This window comes from Cornus florida, unplaced genomic scaffold (genome assembly GCF_030987335.1).
Source record: "Cornus florida cultivar Cherokee Brave unplaced genomic scaffold, ASM3098733v1 CherokeeBrave_3.0.0_Hap2_Chr06, whole genome shotgun sequence".
NCBI lineage: Eukaryota > Viridiplantae > Streptophyta > Magnoliopsida > Cornales > Cornaceae > Cornus > Cornus florida.
In genome coordinates this window covers 66,585,812-66,604,808 of record NW_026775576.1, presented here as the reverse complement: position 1 = coordinate 66,604,808, position 18,997 = coordinate 66,585,812, and the positions used below count along the sequence as shown (strand labels likewise).

At 36.2% G+C, this 18,997-nt stretch overlaps 1 protein-coding gene across 5 annotated transcripts; it reads left to right on the top strand.

Annotated features, from left to right (window-relative positions):
* The first annotated feature begins 1,017 nt into the window (after nucleotides 1-1,017).
* Nucleotides 1,018-16,250, top strand: LOC132311813 (uncharacterized). 5 transcript variants are annotated; one of them, XM_059809919.1, is made up of 15 exons: nucleotides 1,018-1,126; nucleotides 2,016-2,539; nucleotides 2,858-3,098; nucleotides 3,652-3,929; nucleotides 6,648-6,818; nucleotides 6,989-7,795; nucleotides 7,893-7,984; nucleotides 8,388-8,453; nucleotides 8,549-8,637; nucleotides 9,964-10,641; nucleotides 10,949-11,023; nucleotides 11,223-11,293; nucleotides 11,419-11,476; nucleotides 14,786-15,053; nucleotides 15,315-16,250. In XM_059809919.1, exons 2-15 carry the CDS (start codon nucleotides 2,121-2,123, stop codon nucleotides 16,040-16,042), a joined length of 4,041 nt encoding a protein of 1,346 aa, XP_059665902.1. In that variant the 5' UTR covers nucleotides 1,018-1,126; nucleotides 2,016-2,120; the 3' UTR covers nucleotides 16,043-16,250. The 5 variants fall into 5 exon arrangements, with proteins under 5 accessions (XP_059665902.1, XP_059665904.1, XP_059665905.1 ...); XM_059809921.1 differs by having other exon boundaries at nucleotides 1,022-1,206; nucleotides 8,388-8,447; XM_059809918.1 differs by having other exon boundaries at nucleotides 1,023-1,206.
* Nucleotides 16,251-18,997: the final 2,747 nt, after the last annotated feature.

Genomic DNA, 18,997 nt, shown 5'->3' with positions numbered 1-18,997 from the left:
CCGCCACCGTCTCTTGCGGTGACAGCTGGAACGAGCTCGGATGGTGGAGAGGACCGGCGAGCAAGGTGGGCTGAACGACAATGGGCTGGTTCGGCCATGGTTAACTCGCGGCGATGGGCTGGTTGCGGCTTAGCTGCACAGCGGCCGAGCTTCGCCTCATCCACCAACCTCCCTGTTCCGATCGGGACGGTCACCCACTTCTCGTTTTCATCGACCCCAAATTACTCCGCAATCATTCTCCACAAGTGCTTCCACTTGAACAGATCGCCGTTGCTGCAATTGAAAGCTTCGTTGCTCGCATACGGATCCATCGCCGCCCATACTAGTGCTCCGCTATCAGACCGGAATTCGACGCCACCGAGTAGCAGTTCCATACCGCCTTCGTTCCCGAGGGAGAACCAGAGATTGTGATTGAAGGGGGTGATGGCAGTGGGTTAGTGGGGGTTTGGTTTCACGGTGTGTGATGGGTTTGATGGAGAGAAGGTTAGGCTGTGGTTGGTGATGACGGGTGATGGTGGTGGCGGGATTGGGGTGGTGGCTGTGGGTTTGTGTACTGGTTCGATTGGGTTTGGTGGTGTGCCGTTGAGATGCCGATGGAGGTGGTAGTGATGGTGGTGGGTTTGATTTCGTTTAACGGTGTGTTTTGGCATGAGTTCAGGAGGGTTTCGTGGTGGTTATGTTGGTGGTTGCGGACGGTGGTGGTGGTTATGTTGGTGGTTGCAGAAGGTGGTGGTGGTCGTAGACGACGGTGGTGGTGGTTATAGGATAATTTGGTATTTTCATATATAGAAGGGCATTATTGTCCAAAAAACTTAATTTGTCTGTCGCGTGTGAATCACGCGCTCATTTTTGGACGGCCGGTCACCGGATGGGGTGATCTGCAACTTTTTTGTATAGTTTGAGGGGTTTTTTGCATTTTTGGTAGTTCAGGGGGTTAGTTGCAAATTTCCCCATAGTTCAGGGGGGTTATTTGCACTTTACCCATCTATAAATTATAAACTTATAAAAAGTGACTTCTTTTTGCAGCAGTAGTAGCGGGACCCACCCCTCTCTCGTCCGCGAAAGATCTCCGCGACGACAGCTTCAGGTGAGAAGAAGAGAAAAATCAACCATTATTCTTACTCCGGTACTTTCTCTCTCTACAAACTTTGCTCTCTCTCTTCGAGCCGCCAGATCGATGAATGTAGTTGGTTTTGATTCCCTCGAGTTACGTACTTCTGAGTTAATTCGTTTTTATGGATTTTTTTCCTGCTAAATTTCAGGCAATTCATCGATAAACCCTAGAATTTTTTGGTAGAATCGTTAATTGAACTTGTCTGTTTTTCGATTTTGTGTTTAATTTTTCGGTGAAATGTCTCATTGGAATTTGGAGTTCACGACAGTTATTGTTTTTGCTGAATTCGAATGCTTAAACACTCTTTAGAGTTCTAGTTTTCTCCATTTTGTGATCGGTGCTGTTATTTAACTAATATATTGGTAATCATTGTTGTGCAACTGCTTTTACTATTAGTTTTGTTGGAACTTTTAGGATTATAATGCAATAGTTATCGATGTTGTATGATTAATCATTTAAGTGGATCTTAAATCTTGGTAGTCTTGTTGATGGATTATATAACTGGCACTCCTTGTTGGTTTCTTTTTCTGATCCTTATTCAGATTTGGAGGCCAATGTTTAGAATATTTTAAATTGAAGTGTTTTTACATGTTTGGAAACTGGCTACAATTTTTGGCTTCTAAATTCGAAGGTTTTCTGTTTTGTATCTGTTGATGTATGTATTTGTTTGCTGCATTTGTTTCTGTATATGTGCTAGTTAGTTAAACTGTTAGGATTACCTTTGCTATTTGTTTTTGTTCATCTTTGAATGGACATTCTCAATTAGAGTGTGCTGAATTATTGAGGATGTGAAGAAGTTTTTTGAATAATTGATTCAAGGTTAATTCTAGCACATGGTTGCTGTACATGTAGTCGGTGGACACCAGATCTTCTTTTGAATTCATTACTCATTTCCTTTCAGGCTGTGAGAAGTCACTTGCTTCAGAGGTAGATAATTTGGACACTGAAACAAGTTGTTGGGGGAAAACTCTTTGTAGATATGAGTTATTGCAACTGGGGTTGAGTAATGGCGGGAAATGCAAGATTCGAGTTAACTTCGGGCAGTCAGGAACCTGGTTTTGCAGGCAACCAACCAAATGGACAGAAGGGGAAATTTTCAGTTCCCAGTATGGATAGGTCGGGAAGCTTCCGAGAGGGTGGTGAGAGCCGGATATTTGGTTTTGGTACTGGAATGTCTCGTTGTAGTGGCACAATGACCGGGAACTTACCCCCATTGTCACAGTGTCTGATGCTGGAACCGATTATGATGGGAGTCCAGAAGTACACACGTTATGGGGAGTTAAGGAGGGTTTTGGGCTTTTCTACCGGGAATGCCTCGGAAGACAATTCTTTTGGTGCCGCACATTGCAAGCCTTCACCTCCAGTTACTATGGATGAACTAAAGCGTTATAAAGCAAGTATCGTGGATGGCCTTTTCAAGGCCAGGTATTATATTTTAGTATTCATTTTTGAGATATAAACCTGATATTGCAATTGATTTACTATACTTTTTTATTATGCCTTTATTTGTGATGATATTTTATTTCCTATCTTATTTAAGATATTTTAAGGTTTAACTTGGATCCATCTTATTGTCTTTGTGTATTTTTTTGTTTTTGGGTTTGGGGATATAGAAACAAATAATGAAATTTTGAAATAAATATGTAAAGCTAGGATTTAATCACTTGAGGTTTTCTTATCATTTTATTTATTATTATTATTATTATTTTTTTTGGCTAAAAATGGAACTAAATTTTTTACCAGGGCTAGAGCAAAAATTTTGGAAGAACACTTGCAGCATTTGGACAAGTTTGTTGAAGGTGGAAGCTCCAAAAAGCAGCAAAGCAACGAGCTAATAAAAAATGAGCAATCGGGTGGATTGAGTTTAAAGATGGCAACCCAGATTCATCAAAACCCTCCAGACTTTGTAACACAGAGACTAGATGACCGGACTAAGAATGTTGTTCTGAATAAGCGTCAACGAACGTCGGTGGCAGAAACACGGGTCTGTACCTGATTTGATGTTGCGGTTTGCTATTGTCATTCCCTAAAACTTTTATGCTGCATAATTCACTTGGGGAAAATATTTTCATGATTTATAATTTGATATTGTTGCTTCAATTATACTTGACATATTGATTCTTGTTTTATTCTACACTTTAGTTGACACAACATTAAATTGCTTGAATTTTTAATGACAAATTGAATCATGCATTGTATTTTACATACATTTTATGCAAGTTAATAATTTATCTTGGAGATGGCATCATAATCACTAATGAATATTGCAAATACTGTTACTCATTTAAATCTTAAAATTGCCTTTTCCTTGTTCAAGTAATAATAAAAGCTCAATGAACTGATTTACACAGTACAAATGATATTATTAAATCAATTTGAACCGTATATAAGATGCAAAAGAGCATTCAACTCATACGGGACACCCTGACGATTCATTGTTGCACCGATTAACCTATATGTACCAAATGCTGTTGTTATTTTGGGCACAACTCGTTGACTATGAAGTTATTGGTTAGTTCTTTTTGAAATTATTTCAGGCAGAATGCCAGAGCAATGGACAACCTAGGCAGCCTCTTGTAATGGCAAAAGATCAAGACATGTTTAAGGATAGTGGTGCAGGTTCTGATCTGGTCGGAGAAAAGACTCACAGATTGCCTGCTGGAGGGGAAGGGTGGGACAAAAAAACGAAGAGGAAACGTTCAGTCGGTACAGCTTCTATGAGACCAATAGATAGTGACAGAGAATTGAAACGAGCAATGCATCAAAACCTTAGCCATCAACCTGGCTTGCAATCTTGTGATGCCCAAGGTTTCAGGTAACTGTTTCATTATTATAGGATGACCTTTTATGTTACAGTCATACTGCTACCAAGGTTCGCAATTGTGGTCACAGTCATAGATGTAGACAGGGTGTAACGGAATCGGGCCCGTATCGGTGTTACGAAACTGAATTTGTTATGGCAGTTGTGATTTTTTTTTTTTATTTTTTTTTTACCTTGCATGAAGCGTCTAAAATGCTGTGATACACAACCTTTTATTATATAATTTGATAAAGATGAATTTTGGAGATTTTTATTGAATTTGGAGACCATTAACCACAAGTAATGACCTATTCATGAATTTTGAATCGCTGTCATTATTAAAAATGGTCAATAATTATACTTTTTATGAAATTAATAAATAATAATAGATACAAATTCATAATATATATAACATGACATGTGAAAAGAGAAAATAAAATAAATATAATACACATTAAAAGTACAATAAAATCATTAACCATAACATACATGTTATGTCACATATTTTTACATTGTGGCCCGCAGCTTTTAGCATTCAAAAGTAACATATATTTTTCTTTAGAAATTACTTCCTCTATCCCATTTTAAGTGTCCCTTTTTGGGAACCTAAACTTTTTAAGACGTGGTTTTTAATATATATATATATATATATATATATATATATATATATATATATATTAGTTTTTTGTTGGTAGTGAATGAATTACCAAATCTACCCATGGTGGGTCCACAACGATGTGATGATGTTTTACATTTAATTGTTTTTATAAGTTCAATGCAAGAAGGGTATAGTGGGAATGTTGTAAAATATAATACATTGACTTTTGAATTGGGACATCTAAAAATGGGAAGGTGGACACTTTTTTTTGGATGGAGGGAATATTAAGATAAATATTAGTTTGGGTGTACCAATAGCAAGAAGATGTAGCAACTTTTTACATATAATTCAATACAAATGGATTTACAGTGAATTTTAGTAATTCCAGTTAATTTTTTTAAGATCATTTAGCACAAGTGGTTATGAATTAAAGAGTTCTTCTTCTTCCTATTATTATTATTTTTTAAAGTAAAAATTATAATATCATTATCAAAATTAGGAAAAACTTATATTTATTAATTTATGAAATGGTATCCATTATTATCTTATGTAATACAAGATAGTAGAGTATATGTATAGAAAAAGAATAAATAAAACTTACAAAAATAAATGTGTAGATGTGTCACTTATCTTTAAAAAGAAAACACGGAAAAAAAGAAAACAACAGCTGTAGCCCATGATACTAACCGTCCTCTTTGGCCAATCTGAAAAGGAAAGATAGAATGAAACATTGAAGAGAGAATACATTTAGTAACTGTCCATTTTGACCAATAGAAATAAGAAAGATAAATTGAAGATAGACACTATATTTAATTCATTCAGAAGGTCTCTTTGGCTACCTCACGTCTCTCTCTACAAACTAGAGGCTTCAACAGTTGTGTGTCTTCTGTACAAACTTACCAAAGAGCGTTGTGTCGTTAAGAAGGTTGCAGTGGTTATGAACCATTGTGTCTTCTGGACATCTCTGTGTAGAAGGTGATAGTTGTGTTGTGAAGAAAGTGATGGAGGACATACACTTTCTTTCGTTATTTTATTTATTTATTTATTTTTGGTTAGGTTCTTTCCTTATTTTCTAGCTTCTTCTTCTTTATTTTATTTTACTTTTTATATATTTTTTATTTTTTAATCTTCTGGTCCACAGCCGAACCGGCCGGTTCTCTAAGAGAGGCGGCCAGTTCAAGGCCGTAACAGACGTTTCGGTCAGAGTATCGGCCGGTCTCATGTGATTTTTGTGAAACTTGGTATCGGTAGGCTGGAAAACCACCACAAACCAGCTGTTTCACCCAACCATGACTGCTGCTGGTTTAGGACCTTCATCTCTCCATTTGAAGTCGACTTTGAGAATTATTTTCCAGAAGAGTGGTGCCATTTATTGGAAAATAAGACATGCCTGTACGAGAGATTTATTATTATTATTATTATTATTATTTTTAAATCCTAAGAATCTGTTCCATTTGCAAGTCAATTACTTAAGGGTGTCCTATGCTTCTTTAAAATGGCGTTTGGCTCATGTAACTACATTTGGCCTCCTAATGTGCACTTCTTGTAGTATGCTGTACTCTCTTTGTTATTTCTGGAAAAAAAAAAATGTACTCTCTTTGTCAGTTTGTCCCATATTAAATAGTTATTGGATGCCTCAAAATAAATGTCACTTTAGAAAATTCAGAACACTCCTCTCTGTAACATTTCTAGTTTAGCCCTTGCTGGAAAATTACCACACAAATCAATATAGTAAATATGTAATTTTAGAGGGCAAATTTTGAAACTCAAGGTTTTCCAATGCATTACAAGCCACTTTCTTTAAATGTTGCAATTCCCAAAAGGGACATAATTTGTGACAGATCAGTTCTCAAAATAAAGGGATTGAACGGCTGATGCCCTGCACAGTAAAAGACAATATGAAAAAGACATCCATTCATTGAGCATTTTACATTTGTTAGATTTGACCATACTGTTTATGAACTCTATGCATCAATACATTGAAGATGAGATTTTATTTTATGCGTATATCATTTTCTTTTAGTTTTTATGTATTTATATATTTTATTAATTTGATGGTAATCTAGTTTGTCACCATACATTGCTGTAAAAACGAAAAATAATTGCTTTGTCCTCGATACTTTGCATCTCTTCAGGTCTGGATCTTTGAATGGTATTAGTGGGATCAACAAGTTGGATCGTAGTTCCCCAACTGCTAAATCTAATGTCCGTGCAACATCCAATAATGAGCAACATAAGGCTGTTCTTCAAAGGAATCTGGCAACCAGATTAAAGAAGGACAGAATTCTAGCAAAAGGAAATGATAAGTGTGTATTTACTCATTTAGACTTATGAGGCTATTAGTTGAGTCAGACTTATAGCTGACTTTTTTTAGGATTGTGATGGAAATAAAGATTCCTTAACATTTTTTATTGTTTCAATAATGTGATATCCTTTCCTGAGTTTATCATCTGATGGTTGCTGCTGTGTTTTATAGGTCAAATATTTGCGATGACAATCATGTTTCTGGTCCTAGTATAGTGACAAAAAGTAGGGCTTTGAGGGCACCGCGAACTGGTTCTGTAGTGGCAACAAATACATCTCCTAATATTCCTCGTGTATCTGGAACATATGAGAGCTGGGAACAACCTCGGAATGTGAATAAAACTCAGTCAATTACTGGGGCTGTGAATAAAATTTATTCAATTACTGGGGCTAACAATCGCAAGTGTGTTGTGGCCTCCGGATCACCCTCTCCACCCATGGCTCAACGGGTTGTTCAGAGGCCACAGAAAGTTTCTCGCACAAGGAGAGCTAATCTGGTTTCTCCAGTCTCAAACCATGATGGAATGCAGATATCATCTGAAGAGTGTTCCTCTTCTGATTTTAGTGGTAGAGCGAGTGTTTGTGGAACCAATGGTCTGCTGCTTTCCAAGGGTATGGCTAATCGCACCCAGAAGTGTAAATTGAAACTTGAAAATGTCACATCCCCAGCTAGATTATCTGAAAGTGAAGAATCTGGTGCTGGTGAAGACAGATTTAAGGGGAAAGGTACTGGTAGTGATGATGTGGAGGAAAAAACTGTAAATGCTATGCATAATGCTGGTTCTTCTGTAATGCTTACAAAGAAGAATAAGCTACTTACTAAGGAAGAAACTGGTGATGGTGTACGGAGACAAGGGCGGAGCAGAAGGAGCACTTCATTTTATAGGGCTAGCGTTTCACCTATAACGGAGAAGTTGGAGAATGCAGATACAAGAAATCCATCTCGAAGTTCAAAGTCTGGTTCTGACAAGAATGGAAGGTTCTGAATATATTTTCTACACAATTGAATTGATGTTATCCGTTTACCTTACTCATGGTTTTCATTATTGATAAAGTAATATGTTCATTTCTTGCAGTAAGTTTGTCCCTTCTTCAAAGAAATTGTCGGATCGCAAAGGTTTTTCTAACCTTGGGCATATCCCGACTAGCAATTCTCCAGACTTTACTGGTACAATGACAAAATAACCCTTCAAATTTAGAACCTGTACATTTGCCATAGAAAGTTGTTATTATCTATTCCATTGTACTTGTAATTTTGGTATATTTTAAAAGATTCAGAGAGTTGCACAATAAATTATTCACTGGATTTGGATGCTGGTAAAATATTTCTCATTTCCATTTTAGTGGCAGCTACCCCTGTTAGGTTATTTCTGAAGTTTCTTTGTAGTCATACTGGGGACCCGTGACTGACATACACCTTTTTTTTGGTTGTTGGGGGGGGGGGGGGGGTGGTGGTGTGTGTTGGTATATAAAGTTATCATTATTCATGCATGGTTCCTACTGTTAAAATATTTCACTGCGTAGTTCTTTTTCTTATAATGCCTAACTATGCTTGTAAATCCGTATTTTAGCACAATCAGATGATGATGATCATGAAGAACTCTTAGCAGCAGCAAATTTCGCTTGTAATGGTAGTTGTATGTGTCAGACATCCATTTTGTTCTGATTTGATGCAAATATAATTACTTTTTTATACAAGCATATTTTCATTCGCTATCACTCGCTTTTGCAGGTATTGCCTGTTCTAGTTTATTCTGGAAGAAGATGGAGCCAATTTTTGCTTCTGTCAGTTTTGAAGACATATCCTACTTATCTGAACAGGTGATAACCGGAATCTACAAGATAAGATTATTTCGAGAGGAAGTTCTTGCTACTTATAGAGTTCAATCATTTTATTTTTTTTCCCAAATTGTTGAAATAGTTGCTTGGACTCTTCGCATTTCCTTTGTTGTTATCAGCTGAAATTTGCAGAGGAACTTAATGAAATCCTATCCCGGATGTTTGTCACTGCATTAATGTTTTAATATTTCTGAAAGGAAGAGATCTCTGTAATTTGCAGCATAGTTGTTAATTTAGGATATGTCCATACCCCTCCGGTCCTCCTGCCAGCGTTATCTTTCTCCACTCTGTTTACTGTTTGACCTCCAACACAGTCCATCCTTGCTGAATTTTTATCTATTGTATCTCATTGCAAGTTCTTGACTGAAAATCTCTATCTCTATTATTCTTATGTGATTAATAAGGCGCTATTTAAATGTATGCTGTTTATGAATTTTTCGATATATTTGCGAAGGCACTTGAGTCTCTAGTGCAAAATAAAATAATATTAATGAAAAGGACAAATTTCTCCATAATTTATTAATTTCTTTCCAAAGATGTCACCTTTTTTTTTTTTTTTGAAATGTAATTTACAAATGCTCCTATCCATTGGAAAAACGCAATGAAAATGATTTCATTAGATGCGCACTAAATCTTTTTTCCCCATGTTACAATTCTTTTATTGCTGCTTTTTTGTCATCCTCTCTTTCAATTTATCCTTCTCTTTTTCAAAAGAAAATCTATGATTCTTAGTGTCAAGGCGCTTGACTGTTTGGTATTGACCCCATATCCATGTGCTATATTAACCTTAAAGAACCATTTCCATAGACACATCATGAGATTTTCGGTTCTTTTTGACTGGTTAATCCATGGCATCCTCTGAGTTTCCTCATATATTGCACCTTACACTTACATCAACTCACTCTTTCTTCAGTAGTGCTTTGATCGGTGGTGTTGATCATTTCAAAGCACTCTATTTAACACTTAGTTTTATTTATACATATTAACAACAAATAATGCATTCATAAAAATAAATTTTCATGGGAAAGCTAATTACGTGCCATGCATGCACAATCAAGAGGGGGAAAAAAAAAAAAAAAAATTGCATATGAAGAGATTTAAAAATAATGACACTGTTGATATGAATGAAAGTAAGGGTGCGTACCATCATCAATCTGATTCACAGATCTTGTGGACATTGTGCCTTGGTGGCATTAGTCTTCAAAACAAGAAAGATACCCAAAACACTTGTACCCTTGCAAGTTGATCTAAATTCATATATGTTTCAATGGTTTCTTCATCTAGCAGCTCTCTCTTTTGCTTTTGCAGGGTGATCTTCGACATGGAGAAACTTCTCCATCTCTTGTTGCTGGAGAAGGAAATAGAAGCCTGCTAAATCAAGTTAATATGAAAGAGTCAGCTAGGACAGTGGAGTTAGTTAATCAATTTCAGGATATTGATACTTTATGTGGAAGATTAGACTCAGAAAGAAGATTTAACGAAGTTACTCCATTGTATCAAAGAGTATTATCAGCTTTGATTGAAGAAGATGATATTGAAGAACTTGAAGAAAATGGAATGAGAAGGAATGTGTTGCCTCAATATGCTACAGATGACTCGCCATATGACACATGTCTTCTTATTGATGCTGAACGTAGAAAGAGGGATAGGATGGATTCTGAATGCGAATTAATGCTTGGTGTTAAAACTAAGAAACAAGTTACTGTAAATGAAATTTTACCTTGTAATGGGAGTACCACCTCTAACAGAAGTGCAAGCATCCAAAATCCTTCATGTAATGATGACTTGCTGCATGTAGATGGTGAATTTGTGCGTTCAGAGTTTGGGATGTTGGCTGGGCTCTCTAGAAATGATATGTATGCGCCACAAAATGTACAAACAAATGATTTTGGCATTTCTTCCTCTAATTGCCAACATGAGCAGATGTGTCTGGATGATAAGCTCTTGCTGGAGCTGCAGAGTATTGGCTTATATCCAGATAAAGTGGTGAGCTTTACTTATTTAATAGATAATCTTCATGTAACTTATGTTTCTCTTCCCCCTTTATTACATCAAAGGATTTGTTATTTAGTTCCTCCTCCTGTTTTTTATTCTTTGTAAACAATCACTTTTCGAGGCTCATCTTTGAAATCCATTCTCATGTTGTTACTCATCTGGTTGTGAGTTTAATGGCAGATTATCTTTGTTGATCTCAGCATTCTAATTTTGCAGATGAATATTATTTTCACCCAGTTCTCTGATTTTTGTTTTTGTTTTTGCCTTTTTGTTTCCTACCTCCCAATGCCTTCTACAGCCTGATCTAGATGACAGTGAGGATGAATTGATTAATCAAGAGATCGTCGCGCTGAAGAAGGGACTTCATCAACAGGTATTGCTGTGCCAGTGTTACCTTGCATCAAAGCATGTTTCCTTTCCCCAAATATATCTATTAGCCTATACTCGAGCAGAAACTTATAAGTTCAGTTTCAGTAAAATATTGTACAACTCTTTTCAAATGTCGTTCTGCCATAATATCTATCTGTGATATCTTACTAAATGCAAGTCCTTTATTTGTTTTGATTCCATAGATTGGTAAAAAGAAGATGTGCTTAGACAGAATTTGTAAAGCTATTCACAAAGGAAGGGAGATGGAAAGATGGTAAAATACTTGACTGTTAGACATCTTCTGGATATTAGAATTTTTAAGCTTTTAACTATAATGCTTACTTTCAAATTTGTCTATTTGAATTATGTTGAGTTAAATATAACATGATTATCATGCAGGGAGCTTGAGCAGGTTGCAATGAATAGACTTGTTGAGTTGGCTTACAAGAAGCAATTGGTAATTGTTTTATTTATTGTCTCTTTTATGTTTGTTCCTCCAAAATTATAAATTCTATCTTGTGCTCGTATTGTTGCTCATGTATAGTTAAGGTTTATTAACCTATTTTATAACTACAAAGTTGGGTGTTTTTTTTTTAAATCTACAAACATCATCATCCTTGCGTTAATTCCATATGAACAACCACATGGTAATGTTCGGTAAAATTAGAAAGTTGTTGTTACATATATCAATGGTGTGAGAAGCATAATGCAGAAACCATGCAAATGTTCTTGTATGTACTTTGATGCAACAACCCCCACCCTACCCAGATACAATATTGTCCATTTTTAGCTCCTCCGGACTAGATTCTTCCTAGGGGTCACCGATCACCCCATCCTGGTATTACACTATAGTAAGCACGCTTAACTTTGGAGTTTTGATGGGTTTACGGCTTTAAAACGCGCTGTGTCATAGAAGGGTGTAGAACCTACATATGACGCTTCACCTTTCCCTAGTGATGGGGGATCATGACACCCTGTAGCCTGCCAGTGCTTGCCCCCATCACACCCGGCCACAAAGATCGTCACAGTCACCCACCCATGGGGCCCAACATCCTCGTTGGCCACACTTCCGGTTGGGTTCCGACTCTGATACCATTTGTAACGGCCCGCACCTTACCCAGACACAATATTGTCTGTTTTTGACTCCCCCAGACCAGAGATTTCCCAGGGGTTCCCTTGGTACTACTCTATAGTAAGAACGCTTAACTTTGGAGTTCTGAAGGGTTCACGGCCATCATGGCTTTAAAACACGTTGTGTCATAGAAGGGTGTAGAACTTACATATAGCACTTCACCTTTCTCAGGCGATGTAGGATCATGACACCCTGTAGCTTGCCAGTCCTTGCCCACATCACACCCATCCACATAGATCATCACTTTAGATGTTTAGAATTTTTGGTGTACCTATCAAATTGTGTTATTTTCTATCAATCAGTGAAATTGAATGTGAAAGAATGTTAATACTTCTACGCAGTTTACTTACCAAAAAGTAAAAAAAAGAGTTATATCTACTTTGAACAAATTGCTTCAACTTTGACAATAATGGAGCCAATGGACTCCTCTTATACTAAAACTACAGTTTGAGGCTTAATTTGTAAAATTTGATTGGAGTTTATTTGGCATCTGATGTTAGATATTAAGGTAGATTAGGTATGATATCTTCCAATCTTTTATAATATATATATATATATATATATATATATATATATATATTTGTTATTCAATTTTAGATTTGATTTATGTGAAACCCATGATTTTAGCCCTTTGGATAGATTACTAATCCTGTGAGAGTGGTCTCAAGTCAGCAGTAAAATAGCATGTATTTTAACTTGATTACTAGAAACTAGAAAGCCAGACTCGAGTACTCTTCTAATCTTTTCCTTTACCAATAAGCCTCTTCTGTTTCTCTACCTTGCATGAGTTTGTCGTGAGATTGAATGTTTAGGAGTGCGAACTTGGGAAGGGTTGGGGATCAGGCCCAGCTGTACCATTCAATCCGTGCTTCCCAACAGAGCTCTACCAATGCTTAAATCATTGAGCTCAGGTTGAGTTCTGGTTGGGATCCTTGACTTGAAAATTGGGTAGGGGTTAGTTGACAACAACCTGGGACTATCTCTCGCCTCGCATTTATGATTGTACTAAAAAAGACTTTCGAAACTAGTAATTTTACCAATTAAACAAATAAATGAAATCTCATGAACTATACTATTTTGTATATTAATAATTGTCCACATATGTAGTGTGTATATATATATATTCAGGTTAGTATTTGGTTGTCTGGTTGACAATTTTGGGTTGCGTTTGGGTTACTTGATGCCCTAACTTGACCCAGAAGCAATTCGATTCAGGTTGCGATTTTTTCAACATAAACCCTACCCAACATTTTGAAAACATGCTATCTAAAACTGGGAAAAATCAGGTCGTGTCTAGTTGGTCCATTGCAGTTGTATCTATAGTCATTTCGAGCAAGCAAATGGTGTTGAAGTAGGCTGAGGACCGGAGAGGTCTTAGCTGAATTTCTATTTTACCTTGGAACAATGTAGCATATTATTACACAATACTTTCAGGCATTTGAGACAAGGAGTCTGTTGAAATAGTATTGTGTTTTATTTGTGGAGTTGGTAACATTCATTGCTGTGCGGCAATGGCTAGCCATTTTTTTTCAAAAACGCATAAGTCAGCCAGCATGTTCTATTTGTATACATGTGCAAATAAAGCATATCTGGAGATAAGTGAGGACCCATTATGAGTTTGGTTCCCAAAAATTTTGGGGGATTATGCAAATCAATTCAAATAAAATTTTATCACCAATTGCATCATGATATCAATCGGACTACTGTCCTTGCTTTATGCAAAGGCTGTGCAGAGATCCCATTTTGTAATCCTCTGTAAACATTATTAGGAAGACGCATTTTCTATGGTTGTGAAATGATACTGTCTTCTTTCTTGATTTTGCTTTTTTTGACCTCTATTTGTGCCCTTTTTGCCTTATCTTTATTTTATTTTATTTTATTTTATTTTATTTTTATTAGAACAAGATATCATATCCATCTATGAAATTTTCTGTTAGAGTTGTTGTTTGTTTTAATCGTTTTTGATTTTTTTTGATTGATCATGCATCTAAATATCATTCATTGAGAAATTAGATATTATATTCTAATTTTACGTCTTCTTATTTGTCTTTTGTTTAATTTCAACGTAATATCTAATTATATGCCCTTTGAAACCTCTCTAAAATATGCACAGGTAAAGAGAGGAACATTAGTTCAAATAGAAGGTAAGAGGTAGACCAAAATTAACTTGGGATGAAATAATAAAAATTGATCTAAAGAAATTGGATTTCTAAGAGAAATGGCTTATAATAGACGAGATTGCAAAAAGAGAATTCATGTGGCAATCCCTATTTGAATGGGACAAATGCAAAAATGATGATGATTTATATCAAATTAAGGATTTTTACTATTGTTGTTGCATGTACATTTTCTTAGTGGAAGTGGGGTAATGTAAAATAGTTTGTTCAATGCCCTATTCGTTCCAATGTCATTTTAAATATTAACTATAATGCAATAAGGCTCTGTGGATTACAGCCACCATTTTAATTGGGAAAAGTATAGTGAACAATTATATACTCTTAACACCCGCCCTCTCTATTTGCAAGTGTGGTTGTTTGTCTCTATTTTTTCCTTGCATAGTCCGATCTTCGTTGCGTGAAAGCTATCGGTTTGCTGTAATTTAAACCATAAAATGTCTCTGATTAAATTTACCAGGCCACTCAAGGAAGTAGTGCTTCTAGAAGTGGGGTTGCTAAGGTGTCAAAACAAGCTGCCTTGGCTTTTGTGAAGAGGACTCTTGCAAAATGTCGGAAATTTGAAGATTCAGGAACAAGTTGTTTCAGTGAGCCAGCCCTTCGGGATGTCATTTTTGCTGCACCTCATCGGGGCAATGAGGCAGAAACATTGACTTGTCCTGCTTCGGAGGGTGCTAATGATAAACATCCAGAATCTCGTAACCTGCAGGCAGACCGCATAGCCTCAGGTCTGTTACTTTAGTAAATGCTATTATACTGTTAAGTAATAATACCTTTTGCAGTTTTATCATTATTCTCTAAATCTCATTTGCACACTTTTGGCAATTTATCTGATTTGATGCTCCAAGTTTTGCTGGATGCTATATTATAGAGGTTTTTCGCTAGGGAGTCTTTTTTCTATTTTTATTTATTTATATTATTAATTTTACTTCTCAATGATATACATTTGCTAATGGTTTATTTAATGCATGGGATATCTATTCTTACAGGCCCTTTTCCTGGTAGTGCTGAGAGGTGTGATATTGATAATAAGAGCAACGGGGGTTCATTAGATGGATTTGAAACCCCTACCAATCAGTCTGATCTGTATTTTGCCAAAAATGGACCAATATCAAACCGCGGTAAGAAGGAAGTATCACTTGATGTTGTTGGTGGGAGCGCTGCCTTGAGAGCCACATCAACTTTAGGTAGCAGTCTTTTGGGTGGAACAAAAGGAAAGAGAAGTGAGAGAGAGAGGGGCAAAGATACTTCAACCAGAAATGCTGTTGCCAAAGCTGGCCGTCCATTGCTAGGCCATGTTAAGGGTCAGCGTAAAACGAAAACAAAGACCAAGCAGAAGACCGCTCAGCTATCAATATCAGGAAGTGAACATGTCAGTAAATTTTCTGAAACAACACAACCCGTGTACCCATCAGCTGCTGGTGTTTCTAGTGATGAACCAGTTATGAATTGCAGCAACAAAAAAAGAGAAGTTGGTTTGATGTCCCCTGGTAAAAATCCTAATGATTCAGTAAAGAAGGCGAAGGAACAAATGGACTTTACAAATTTGCACTTGCATGAATTAGACTCCCTTGAAGAACTTGGTGTTGGCGCGGACCTTGGTGGGCCTCAGGATCTCATTTCCTGGTTAAACTTCGATGATGATGGTTTACAAGATCATGAATCAGCGGGCCTTGAAATACCTTTGGATGACATTTCGGAGTTGAATATGTTTTGAAAATGACAATGCAATAGTAAATTCTTACTAGGTTTATTAACTGTTAGATCATAGATGAGATTTTTATTTTTATTTTTTTTCCTGATGGAGGAAAAGCAGCTGTACATATCTCTCAGGCCAAATGGCGCTTGTAGTTATGATCATTCTTTCTTATAGAATCTTCATTATTGCATGAATAACAACAAAATATAGTTTTTCTAAGGGCCCATTTTCGTCCATCAAATTTCTTGTAGTATTGCAGATTGCTCCATTCGTTTTACTTTGAATATTTTGATGATATTTGTGTGATCACTTATCGACATGAATTAATTGGTATATCAGAATGCAATTGAACCAATTTATTGGTACATCAGAATGCAATTGAACCAAGTGCAGCGACGTAATGTCATGTTATATATATGGTTGTTTTTGTAACTTGAGCGAGGTCTTAGGAATAGCCTCTCGCAAGACTCCAATGAAAAAATGTGTTTTTTATTTTTTATTTTTTATTTTTCGGTGTTTTGGCAACTGTATATCTTCTGTATAATAGGGAATAGTATTCACAATTATCTCTTTCTTCAGTGTTACCATCCGGTTGCTCAACATTGCAGATTCAGACCTCCCAAAGAACCGGACTCATAAAAAACAAAAACAAAAACAAATTCAACCAAAGCCCTGCATCGTCTCTCTCTCAAGATGTTCGAACCTATACATATATAACAAATCCAGTCTTTGAATTTGAATTTCGCGCCGGAGGAGGTCGCCGGATAAATTTACAGGCTGCGCAGCCAAAGGGGAGGGGCATTACAGCGGTGAGACCGCCGTAACAATCGGCGAGGCCGTCTTCCACAATCCATATATATATATATGTATGGGTTAATTTCACTCACACCCCCTCAAGTTTGGCTAAATATCAACCTCAAATATTGTTAGGCGCTGAATGTTATACATTTTAACCCCTTTACTTGCATGTTTTATTCTCTTAATAATAGTTTATTTGTGATTTTACATTGTTTTATTATTTTTATTTATTTCAGGACTTTAATTGTAAAATCAGTGAAGATCAGTGATTTTGAGCTTTAAAAGATGACATTCCGTGGGATCGAGCAATGTTGAAGATCCAAGTCTAATTATACTTGGAAAATTGTCCAAAAGAAGCTACAAGTTGATGAGAATGGAAAGAAAAAGAAAAGGAGAAATCCTTCTCCAAAAATGAAACTTTCGCCAAAGTTGGTAAATTGAACCCATTTTGGTAATCTGGCGGTATCTCTCTCCTCGAGTGTCAAAACAGCTAAATTCTTGTATTGGTTGAAAGGAAATTCGAAGAGTTACAATTTTGTATTTCATGAGGATTCCATAAAACAGCAGTTTACCTTGTTAAAATTGGGCTGAAAGTCTGTACGAATTTTGGAGTCCTTATTTGACAGAATTTTTATGTATCTCTTCTATATGAAAAAGGGAACTTTAGGGCTGATCTTTTATTATTTAAATGGAGTCCTCTACAGCATTGAATCATCACACAGAGGAGCTTGAGGCTGAGATCAGAGGAGAAGCATTCAGAAGAAAGAAAAGATCAATCCATGGCAGTGAAGATGTCTTCCTCAACCATGAAGAATTCCATTCCAGTCATGCTTGGCTAAACACTTTGCCAGGGTTTTGATGTAGCCCTAACTTAGCACGCTGGTTTGATTGTATTTAATTATTGGAGAACAATTTTTATCATGTATGATTGTGTAATCTATAGGATTTTTAATTGATTTTTCAATAAGAATCGGTTTTAGAGTTTTAATTCAATTACAAATATTTTTCTATCTTGCCTTAGATATTTTAATCTTGTAATTGAACACAACTCATTCACTTCTTATAGTTGTGAATGAGATGATTACACAATTGTATTTGTCTGAATATAATGTTAGAGATTTGATGGAAAGATAGACCATGCTACATCCTAGAGTAAAGTAGATAGGTAGATGGTTTATACCAATCAAAGATAGTCCATGCTTAGCTTTAAATTATATTATTTTCTAGTTGAATTAATATGTGCTTGTAGCCATGATTTATTCCTTGTGCATGTTATATCATATATCTCCAATAAATTAATGTAATTAACTAGTGGTGCGACGTTAGTGGTGAAGTCATACCCTTAATTCTCTCTCTCTCTGCTTTGTACATCCTATTTAATCATTGTTCTTTAGTTTATTTTATTTTTCGACTTAGTTAATTTAGAATTAATCATTACAATTCAATTATCCTACTTTCAAGTTAATTTGGAATTTAAGAAATCTGTTGATAAACTTAATTTACACAAGTCCCTTGGATACGACACTCTTACAAGTAAGCCCTATCTATAAAGATTCGTGCACTTGCGAGTGGTACATATAAATCTCACAAAAAGTTTTTGGCGCCATTGCCGGGGACTTGTTTTAGTTCTTGATAGATTATATTAAATTCTACAATTAATTTCAATTAGGATCTTAGTCTAGGATATTATTTTATTTTGATTCTGTTGACTATTTCAGGTGAGTATTTTAGACACTTGAAGAAAATTTTTGGAGGCCTTCACAAGGAAAAGATGGCGGATGATGGGGAGAACAACAGGGCTGTTACAGGAGCGATTCGCCGTCTAATAGATCACTATGAACCAGGTGCATATAACTTTTCATCTACAGTACGGTATCCTCAAGTGAGGGCCCCTCACTGTGAAATTAAGACCAGTACTCTTCAGTTACTGCCTTCTTGTTACGGCTTATCAAAAGAGGATTCATACCGGCACTTGGATGACTTTGCAGAGGTGTGCAGAACAATAAAGATCCAGAGCTTTGATGATGATGTGCTCAAGCTACAACTTTTCTCCTTTTCATTGAAGGACAAGGCAAAAGACTGGTTTAATTCATTGCCAGTAGACTCTATCACTACATGGGCTGAATTGCAACAGAAGTTTTTGAATAAGTACTTCCCTATGGTGAGAACTACTCA